Genomic DNA, 12,043 nt, shown 5'->3' with positions numbered 1-12,043 from the left:
GTTGTACACTTACCTCTTTATTGATGAAGCAGTATAGGATGCCAACCAACAGACCCTGCAGAGAACAGAATGCAAATCTTAAAGATATTCATGATGAGAAAGGGAACATTGTTTGCAGTATCTCTGGTTTACATTTAATTGAACCAGTATATACAAAACTATTTCAAAGACATTTAAATGTAGTTAAATAACTAATTTGTAATACGTTTAATTTTGTCACTACTATTTTCCATTCTAAGTGGAATAATCATACATGCGTCGTTTGAGTTAACTCTATTGCATGGATTTATCATTTTTTTTTTAAATCACGTGAATATGAAGGATTTTTGATAGATACGAATATCATTTTGAGAAAACGACTTTGCAAAAGGATCATTATTGTTGGCTAATAAAATCACACAATAGTATACTATGAAATACATAATAAAAGTCCCATAAAACACTTTAGACAAAGGGATATCATTCATGTGATCAAATTCCTAAAATAGTGGGATTTTCAGGAGAATATAACATTTTACATGTGTTAGCTTTTGCGACAAAAGGTTTTCAAATACATCTAGGACATCAATGAGGAAGGTCAAGCTTATTTTGTATTTTTTTATTTGACAAGCAAAAAATAATAATTCCCAAACTCCATATCATACGAACCATTTGATCTAAAGTAAAACAGTCCACCTGAATACAAAGAGCCTCATTTATGAGAAGTGGTGCATTGCTGCGTGAAAGCAGCGATGCACCACTTCTCAGTGTGACCTCCTTGAGACACCAATGATGTGTCATATTTACAGTATGACGCATCATGTCGCAAGGAATGACAGATATGTCAGTATAACTGATGTATCTGACAGCGCAAAATGTGGCGCATTGCTGGAGTTGAGTCGGAAGCCTGACGCAACTCCAGCAATGTTCCTTTCACATGGGGCAAGCCCCATGTGAAAGGGCCTAAGTCACCCTTACACCTGCCATAAGACAGGCGTGAGGTTTTGAAGCATTGGCGGCGTAGAAGTGTTGTAGTGAAATCTCATAGATTTCACTGCAACACTTCTACGTGGCGTTGTTACGACGGAACGCCCACCCTGCATACATTATACCCAACAGAGGTATAATGTAGCGCCGGGCTTTACAAGGTGATGTCTGCCTAGATGCGGCACCTTCTAAATATGTTGCAACGTGGCAAATGTTTTACTCTGCCACAGGGTCACGAAAAGTGACGCAACGGCGGTGCAAAACAGGCGCAAGCGCTCATAAATAAGCCCCAAAATGTCCAATCATGACCACTTAAACCTAGGAGCAATGCTTCATGTTCACTTTTTAGCCCCTTTCTTCATGTTGAAATCACAAATGTATCATCCTCTTTCTTTGTACTGGTCACTCCTGTGTTTGATAATTTTATATGACAAACAAAACAAATTACACGCTGAACAAGGCCACCCATTGAATCATATTTTTTTTATATATATATATTTTTTTTTATCTTGTCACTGTTCGTCAACAGTTCACCCACCTCCGATCTCCTGAAGGTAAGGACATATAATTTCCCTTAAGAATGCAATGGGAAGGATCTTTCAAATTGTTCTTAAATGAATTGAAAACGTTCAGCTGCAAAAGCTAAGACGTTTTACTTTCTAGGACTGTAGGCAGGGATTTTGCTTATTTAAAGCGTTCTTATTACTTAGGACACAATATCTATAATACACTTAAAATAATATTTCCCTTACTTTAGAATCGTTGGACCAGTCTGGCCAATTAGCTAATTTCATTATATCTTCCAACTTGGCTTTAAAAAAGAGATATTTAGATGCCATAGACCCTCTAACAGAAAAGGCTCCAAACCTTGAAATGTTCATGTCAGCCAGCATATACCTATTTAACTAACTTTGGAAATGAAACCCTCGCAAATGGCTTTCTGAAAGATATGTGAAATTGTTCTGCTCCCCTTGTTCTAAATTCCCTTGTTATCATATGCCTGTCTGTTTCTGACCACTGGTAATATGGCATTCCCTGGGAAGCAAGGGCATGATATAGTTTGACTGCTGGATTTAGGGGCATATGTACAAGGACTGGCAAAAACTATCGCTAACGATAGTTAGCTGCAGTTTTCTTACCGCCGCGTACCGCTGAAAACTATCGCCATGTTAGCGACGTATATACAAGCCTTCGCTAATGTAGTGAAGACAGCATTCTGCCTGCACACACTGCTATGTTAGCATAAGCGTTTTAGAAGTTAAACGCCATCTTGCCATTTTGACGCTTTTGCACGTGACACCACAGGTAACTGTTATTATAAGTAAAACTGCTTGCTTGCTTTTTCTTCAAATGAGAACGGTCTGTTTTTCACATCCCTAGACTTACAGCACAACCTCAGTCTGAACACTGTGTGCAGAAGCCTTCAAGGGCAAATAACAATGTATGCTATTGAATTCAGGTTGATCAGCCCGCGCTCTGGACACAACAAGCTCACAGCTGCAAATATCTGAAATTCGGGTGCCTTTAATATTGCATTGCATGCATGATACTGGCACTTGGAGAAAACCTTTCCATCTACAGAGAGCGTTGCTGATCCTGTGATGTGATTTACATAAGCTGAACTTGGAGGTATGGGGTTCCCCATTCAAACCAAGAGACCTTCTATTATTATAAAACTAGCTTCTAGCCAGGGGAGGGAGGTACATAAGGCGCTATAAGACCTGTTTCCACTATCATTATATGATTTCTCCCTTTGTGTTTTATGGAATTGTAACAATGCTGATTGTTTTATTTCTAATCATTTGTCTGCCTATGTTAGCCAAAATACTGCATCTTAGAGCACGTAGTTAAAAATAAACCTTTTAAACATTTCCGTGTCTCTGAATACTCATGTTGTGGACTTGTATGAGAATAAAGACGAAAGAGTGTTCTTAATTCCCACCATTCCTGAGAGTACCCTAAGTCACTTGTTCTGGGTTGTCTAATCATTGGTAGCTTTGCTGTAGTACGGAAAACGAATGAGACACTGATGCTAGTCGGATAGGGGTTCTGGGTACTGAGGTGAGTTTTTTGGTACACTACAATTCACTGAGGTCCTGGTTTCCTACGCATAGTTCGGTGCATGAGCAGAATCCCCGCAACATGGCGCACCTAATGTTTGGTCTTTTATTCGAGACGCTTTATTAGTAGTGCTTATATTTGTCCACGACACCCTCACTCCAGTTTCCGGTTGACAGGTGTGACGGATTAACCTACCTGTAAGAATAAGTTATAGGTTCCTTCAAGCTTGACAATTAAAAAGGTTTCATTTTGAATTACTGCCCCTTTTTCTGCTATATTTTTGTATTGATTGTTTTTCTTCTCTGTGTCCTCATGGGTGACGTTAATATAGCAGTGCATAGTCGCGCACTGCTACGGTGTCATCTGACGTAGTTTGGGGTGCCCGACAAGGGTATGTCAGTAATCTTTATAATGAGTGCTGATGCATCATTCCCCTATGAGCTTTTCTAATCTTGGGTTACATTTCCTGAAGTGGAGGCGGATGATAACACGTTCCACTGTTACACTCCTACAGCAGTTCCTGCGAATTACACACCATATAGGACACAGGAGATTCTGTTATCTGTATGGCAGCATTGTATTTGGTTCAATGGCACCCTCCCCCATACCGTAACTCCAGGTCAGTTAGGTCCCTTGTCTATCCCTGGGGCCACTTGGTCAGTCTTGGCCGGGTTCACACCTCATCCACGTTATTTACTAGCACCGATGGACGACTCACGTCAGCTACATACTGCCTTGATAGCCGTGCATAGGGCTTTGGTGCAATACGTCTCATGCAACCTCCAGGTGGGGGCACCTGGAGTTACAACGCAACCAGTTGGACTGGCTGGGATTTCTATTAGTGTCGTCATGGTTAATTCAGTAATGGGCACGCGCCCCCAGCATAAGGAGGATATGCCTTATTGGCTTGCTGAGAAATTTGACCAGCTGGACGCAGTATTTCCTAATAAAACTCCTGTGGAGAAACACAGAATTCTCACGATTGGTTTGCAGAAAGACTTAGTACCTGAGGTAACACATTGTGAGAACGGGGGTAAAGTATTTGCAGCAGTCTAGATGAAGTGCTTCGGCACATCGTCTATGACTGAACTGCCCTCCGTGATTAAGCGTGTTCAGGATGAGCACGGTCTGGAGGCGGCGGTCGAGTTGGGAATGAGGCTTGTTGGCGTGTTTAACGTGGTTGCTGATCTCATCCTTGCTAACGTAAAGGGAGATGCAGTTAACTTTCAAGTGTCAAATGAGCTACGCCTTGTCGCCGATGCTGATAAACCCCAGCAGTTACCAAAGATTATTGCAAAGGCTTATAAGACCATTGGCCGCAAAAGTTTGGGTATTAAGCCTATGCTATAATAGCAGCACAACCGCAAACTCAGAAGGTTAAGTCTACTAAAGACGACCGTCCTGTTTTTCCTAAACAAAATTGGAAAAATAAAAAAACAGGGAAAACAGCAACAGAAACAAGGGTCACGTCCTGCGTCACCAATACCAGTGTCTACTGAACGCACATATGAGTTGCGCGATCGCGCGATAATTAGGTCTCCTGACAGATTTCAGGTTCCTGATCAACGTACTCCTCATTCTTCACAGGAAACATCGGTCTCACAAGCCGGTGGAGGAGAACACGGCAGAGGTCGGAGTGCCCCGCAAGGACGTGAGCAGCCCTGCACAGCTGATGGTAAAGACAAGCAGGATGACTTTTCACGTCAACACCCTCCGTTTCAGAAAAAGAAAGTTGCTGCATTAGCAGCGAGGTATACCACAGATAGAGAGAACACAGCTTCGGTACATGACATGGGTTCTAATGCTGCTAGACAGCGCAGCAGAGGTTACAATAGTGCGGCAAGCACTGCGTCTGTATCTGAAGGCGACAGCTACTGACACATTCATTACCGTAGAAACTGCTGACACTAGAGTAGCACCCCCTGACAGACTATATGATGTAGTGCTTTTAATTGAAGGTGACATACAACGTATAATAAAAGGGATTTTTGGGGAAAATCTGACCTCTACATACAACATTTTGTTAGCCGAGGCAGACTGGCCCCCACCTTTCATTTTGGCAGTTCCGAGAGGGGAGGAGCAAATCCTCCCATCTATCACGCACACTGTGCCGAAGGAGCAGATTCAGAACTTTGCAGAAGAGTGGGCTGAGGTGCTTACACTGGCGCTGTACTGTACTCAGATTGTTTGGGATAAACTATCGCCCTGCCATGAGTATCCATTGTGGTCAATGCCACAGCCACAACCCCAATATCCCATGCGCCGAGAATCAAAAGCCCAGTCGCAGAAATCCTTGAACAATTGGAATATCAAGGCGTAATTGAAACATGTGTGTCACCCATGAATAATCCTCTTTTCACTGTAACCAAACCTGATGGGTCGTACTGCCTAGTTTTGGATTATCTTAAATCATGTATATATCTGAAATCTCTTAAAACCAGTGATTCATCATATTTTGCATCCGATTAGACTATTTAAATAAACTAGTACATATAAAACCAAACCAGAAAAAAGGGTCATAGAGGTTTTAATCACCAAGTCTGCTTATTCATAACTTATTTCTTGTCAAGACCCAAATACAAATGCATAGAAAATTCAATCTTCACATGTTATTTAACAGTAAACGGCGCAACAAAGCAAGTGAAGGAATTGTGACAATTTGTGCATAAGTGATAAAGAAGGTGATTTATATACAAGTGAATAAAAAGGAGGGGGGTGAGGGTAGGAAACAAATCAATAGGCCAGCTATTTCCTAAATTCAAAAATCATGTAGTTCAGTGTGCTAAATTATTTAGCTCTTGTATCCTGGATCCAATCAACTGGTCCTATATTCTAATGTTGTTGACGTTTCGACCCTAATAACGCCTGTTTTGCAGGTCTGTACGGGTCTTCCTCAGGACAGGAACATAGGTAAGAGTGTGGGCGCCGATTAGTCAAGTGATGGATTAGTGTTCAGAACGTGTCTATCTAGTTGTCATCAGGTCAGAAGATTAATCATGAATGATTATTTTCAAAGAATCAAGCTCGCATTAGCTGGCATGATTCGCCGTATAACTTCCGTGTCTTTCATTGCAGCCGGAGACCTCGAGGCACTGTGACCGCGAGTGGGCTCACTAACGGACATAAAATAACTTGAATTGATTGCAGAATACAATGCGGCTGATCCACAACTAGCGTAACGCTAATAGACACCGAGAGTGATTCGATGGCCAGATAGCAAGCGATCGGCTTTCCTCCAATATTTTCAAGTGCCAACTTATACGGCGAATCATGCCAACTAATGCGAGCTTGATTCTTTGAAAATAATCATTCATGATTAATCTTCTGACCTGATTGAATTGTTTCCTACCCTCACCCCCTCCTTTTTATTCACTTGTATATAAATCACCTTCTTTATCACTTATGCACAAATTGTCACAATTCACTCACTTGCTTTGTTGCACTGTTTACTGTTAAATAACATGTGAAGATTGAATTTTCTATGCATTTGTATTTGGGTCTTGACAAGAAATAAGTTATGAATAAGCACGCTGTGATCGGAGGAGCAGGGAGGCCTGTCCTTTTTAATACGGTGAGCACACGATGGATGGCGTGTCAGCAAGGCGTTTTCTGAGTTTTTGATAGGTAATGCCTGCAGGTTTTCGAGAGAGGATATATTAGCCTGTAACAATGTTAGATCGTCAAATTCTATTAACGGGCGTATTTGATCATTAGCCGGTATGCTATTGGCAGTCTATTTAGCTGTAGTATTCTCATGGACGCGTAACGTTAATTACTGAGTATGAATCTATTCTGACGAAATAAACGAGTAGTTCTTAATACCCTAATGATGAGATCGATATAGATTAATAGAATAGCGTCAATGGCCGAAATGAATGAGTTTAGTTAGCAAAACAAGTGTATATTAACTAGCGAACAAACGTATATTGATTGTAAGACACAGCCAGTAGTCTCTTATTGGCAGTAATATCAAGCTACAAGACCACAGATTAAATAAATATATAGAAGTAAAATAAAGAAAGATTAAAAGCTAACAGGGAATTATGCATATCTCTACATAAGTTTCTAGATACCGCGAGGATCTTCCGATATCTAGCAAGAGCTGACGAGGCTTTCTTGGTGAGTCTTAAAGGATAAATACGACCCATTAAGACCTACATGTGCAGATATATAAGAGTTATGTGAGCCCCTTTTTTTATTTCACAGAATGAATACTAGTAACACTAATAACAATCGGTGGCCCCTCCGACGCAGCACGGACCTAACTGATCTGTGTATAAGGTACATCCTTATGTAATTGTAATTAAATGAAGAAGATAGGAGCATAACCATGTACGGTATATGAGATAAATTCAAATATACTCCTTTGCTTTTTCGATTGTGTAGACACTATCAAGTACAACTAGATCCAGCCCTATCCTTTGGGCAAGTTGTCGTCTTAAGTGTGGACCTATATCAGGACACCGTTCTAATACTTGATCTCAGTTATCATTAACCTGAGTATGACAAAGAAATTCTGTTTTAAGGTAAGAGAGCCTTACCTTATTGATTACATTCTCCTCCTTTTATTTTGCGTATTGGCACCTTAGTCCTTGCGTGCAATTTTTTAAATGAATTTTCCTGATAGTGTGATATCCCACTTGTCTACTGGCAAAACCATCAATATAAAATAAAGGATGTATTTCGTAGAGTTGACTAACCTGCAAAAATAGATTCCATCTAGTTGGCTGTACCTGTACAGTCATTCTACTATTTATGCATGACAGAGTTCTCTTTTGATAAAACCTAGACAATAACAATTATTAGGGAGGTACTTTGTGAGCATAAAGCTTCTTTTTGCATAGAATTGTCTCGGAAAGCTAGTGCACGACAGCCAGACTGTTTATACCTGTTTAAAGACATTGCACATATGTTGTTAGTATTGCTTAAGTAATTTTGTGTTTCCTTATAGAAACTGTCCTGAAGAAGGTTTTTAACCGAAACGCCGCATTGACTTTTGTTTCAAGAATATAATTTTTTTGAATTGTTTGTTTATTGTATAGTCTCCATAGACTATTGTTCCTTTGAACCATTTTTAATTCCTTGTGCAATATATTGTATACTGGGTACCGATTTTTTGTAATCTCTCTGGATATTACTTGATAACTGTAAAAAATCTTTTTAAACCATCAATTGTAATAAAATCATGTGCAATTTTATGCAAAATGTATCTCTTGTAGTACTTTAAGAAGCTGTGAATATTCAAATTTACTGTCATTTTGTTTAGGTCTTACAGAAATGTTGAAATGTTAGATACACACTTGGTGGTTGTGCAGTAAATTAGAGCAGTGGGTGTTAGTATTTTCCTGTTTTCAACCCCACGGGGGATTTCGTTCTTTGGGACACCTTAACTTTTTTCACCTATTCCCCTGGTCCCTGAATCTTCACATCAGGGGGACTCCTATATTTTCTGTGAGACTAGTTCGCAGAGCTACATGCTCTGGTGCTTGTACTAGATTTTGCTGATCCCCATGTTACTACTCTTATTGTAAGGGACTCTTACTACTGTGTTCAGTCTTACCACGACAATTTATTCTTTTGGTCTCAAAATGAATATCATGAGCCCAAAGGTAGCACAATCAAACATAAAATGCTTTGAGTTCGAGTCGCAGAACTTAAAGAACGTCTGCCTCTCGTGAATGTAATTCATACTCTTGGTCACCAGCGCGTAGGAGTACACGCTGTTGGTAACAGTTTAGCTGATGAAGCAGAAAAAACAGCAGTGGCGACATATCTAGTAGCAGCAGTTACAAGATCCAAAAGGAAGAGTGATGATGACATCTTGGCAGCTATTGCTATGAACGAGAAGGGGGGTTATTACCCTAGAGGTTTCCCTTATAAATATTCTTATCATTTAAGTCCTGATAAATTTACTTTTGTGAGAATTAACGACGTTGGTGACAGATTGATTCCCAACACGGACCTATGTTTTTTGTTATAACAGCCGCTCACCAAAGTATGGCCTCGGCTCATGCAGGTGTCTCAGCGACTGTCACTATCTTGCAACAATGTTACTGGTGGCACAGATTGTATAAACAAACTTGTGACAATGTCCTTACTTGTGACATTTGCAAGCAGATTAAACCTTCGACTGCTGCGTGTCCACCTCAAACACAGTTGTACATATCTAATAAACCACTTGGGTGTGTTTATTTAGACCACTGTGCTACTTTCTCCTCTGATACTGCATATAAGTTCATCTTAGTTGAGGTGGATTTGTGCATACGTTTTCTATGGGTTTGGCCACAAAGGAGTGCTGATGCTCGAACTGTCATCAGGGATTAGCGTGTCTTTGTGGGAATTTTTGCATGTGGTACCCTCCATTCAGGCCAGGGTCCAGCGTTCGCCTCTAAGGCGTACAAAGAAGCCATGAGGTCTTTGGGGGTCCAAGTCAAATTTTCATCTCCATACCGGCCTGAGGGCAATTCTGTTGTGGAATGAATGAACCATGACATAAAACATTCCTTGACAGCTAGGGTTTTAGGTACTGGCAGAAACTGGTTGGCCCATTTGTATAGCATACAACGTGCACTTAATAATCTCCCTAGAAGGTCTCTGGGTTGGCGGACCCCATACAAAATGCTCTTTGGCATAAAAATGTTTGTCCCGGACCTTGATGGTCTAGATATGGCGGCGTCAGCCACACCCTTTGACATACATGATCATTCTGCTGTGTTACAGAATCTACAAGAGGCTCGAGACAGTCTTGTAAAGGAACACTTACCCTCCACAACTGATGCTGCACTTCAGATTCCGGTAGTTGGCTGGCTACCTCGAGTCGGTGACCTGGTCTGTGAGAAAGTGGAGAACAAGAAGGAGTTTGGCCCCTCTTACCGTGCACCTGTTCCAGTGCTTGGCGTGCAGGGTACAAGAACAGTCATTTTATCTCCACTTCCTGGTCACAAGGATAACAGGTACATCTCCATTGACAATGTCAAATTACAACGAGTTGCCGATTCTTCTTAGTATGACTCCAGCAGTCTCTTGTCCAGCAATGCTGAGAAATTCTGTTTTGGCTCCGGCAAATACAAACAGGCCTGACATTGCCATCAAGATGCATACAATTACTAATCCTTTATTGACTCCACCGGTTGGTGATCCCCATGAAGGTACTGAGTATACCTATCCCACAGATGTGTCGTTGCCTGGTGTGCAAACAAGTGCGGTTGACCAGTCACGTTTTTCATTTGACACTATCTCTACAACATCGAGTGCCCCATCAAAAATTTCTGGTTTTGTTGTTTGGTTTAAAAGGCATTTTTTAATTCCCCCTTGGACTTACATTTGGCTGGTGCTCATATCTATTTTTTTGTTCAAGTTTGTGGTTGTCTTTTTTCCTCTAGTGAATGGACATTATCTTACCGAAAGATTTGCAATTAGATTAATTGATAGAACTTTGGCACCCCACTCCTCATTACACATCATGAAGAGGGACCAGATTTTTGTTAATATTACTGCCTGACCTGTGTTAGATGGGATTGTATAGGATGCTGTAAAATTTCAAATTCATAGCCCTACAGAGGTTAATAATGTCCCCAATGTACTTCGTGTTTCTATGGGGGATGTTGTGAAACAAAACATACGCTCTGATGATTGGGATGTCCAAGCTGTTGAGGCTCTTTTTTCTGATTTCAAATGTTATGCTGCTTTTGATGCTGAAGATTTGTACTTAGACTCAGCGAATTATGGAGAGTTGTTTTGTTTCCAGCACTATGGCAATCATTTCCTGCGTAAAGTGAATACATTTAGAAATGTCGTTAATTATACACAATGGGAACATTGCCCAGCTCCCATTGAAGGTAGTTCGAAAACTCTATTGAAAAGATTTACATATTTTTCAGATTTCAGTGAATCCAATCCAGAAGCATTTTATTTCAAAATATTGGCTAAACCCACTTCCAAAGATAGGCTTGCACACACTAAATTACTGTATTCAAAGTCCTTTATGGATGATTTAGCTATAGGGGGCTATGAGCTGTGGAAGGATACCATAGATCTTAAATCTGGTTGGAGTTCTAAAGGCTGGCAGGTGCAGGGCACAGAGGCTTTACATTGTGCAGGCCTTATCCCGAACCATATGTTGTTTTTGAATTCTACTATTTTTCAAACCACTTGCTTTGGATTGGCTACGTCTAAAACAAGCATTGGCATAGCTAATAGGTCTCGCTTTTGGGACCTTATACGTATTTAGTTATGCAGCACAATATCCTTGGTGCAAGAAAATTGACTGTTGCATGGCTAAACACTTATAAGGTCCCAAAGGCAAGACCTATTGGCTATGCCAATGCTTGTTTTTTTGCTCTTCCGCTGCCTAGGCGAGACCTAAAAAAACCAAAAAACTTTACAGGCTGGGCTACCATTGGGAGAGGAGGCAGAGAAAACAAGGACTTAGTTAATAAAACGCCCTTACAAGTGTAGAGCATTTATTTCCCACAAAACAGATGTTACCACTACTAACAGCTCAAGAGGGAGACGCTCACCAATGAATAAGAGTATGATTGCCATGTTTTTTATAATTCTATTTTTGAATGGAGTATTTTACCACTTCTGCATTATGTAATGTGATTCTGTGGATGCCTTTGTGCATTTTAGCATATCCTGAAACTTTTATGTTCCAACAATATTAATGTTTTTAATTCCAAGAACTAACCCATATAATCTTGTATTCTGACCACAGCCACATTGGGCCACCTTTATTCAGAGAACTCTGTAGTTCTGAATCACATGTTTGACGCTGCATGCTTGCTAGCATAGATAAATTAATAAATTAACATATTTAATTAATTATAATTAAATTACTTCCCACCCTACTCCTCTATAAACCCACAACCCGCTGCAGAAAATAAATTACTACAATTAACATAATTATCAATTAATCAATTAATCAAAAATAATTACCAATTATATTTTAATTAATTACCAATTAATAATTAACAATTAATTCAAAATAAATACCAATAAATTAATTAACATATTT

At 40.1% G+C, this 12,043-nt stretch overlaps 1 protein-coding gene across 1 annotated transcript in view; it reads right to left on the bottom strand.

The window, feature by feature from the left end:
* Nucleotides 1-12,043, bottom strand: part of LOC147692327 (gastric inhibitory polypeptide receptor-like) — a 1,656,621-nt gene that overhangs the window by 72,148 nt on the left and 1,572,430 nt on the right. The window contains exon 12 of the mRNA XM_086939521.1: nucleotides 14-55. Coding sequence (XP_086795647.1) covers nucleotides 14-55 — 42 coding nt within the window. The remainder of the gene's footprint in view (nucleotides 1-13; nucleotides 56-12,043) is intronic.

The sequence above is a fragment of the Lissotriton vulgaris genome, chromosome 9, assembly GCF_964263255.1.
Source record: "Lissotriton vulgaris chromosome 9, aLisVul1.2, whole genome shotgun sequence".
NCBI lineage: Eukaryota > Metazoa > Chordata > Amphibia > Caudata > Salamandridae > Lissotriton > Lissotriton vulgaris.
This window is presented reverse-complemented; position numbering and strand designations above follow the sequence as displayed.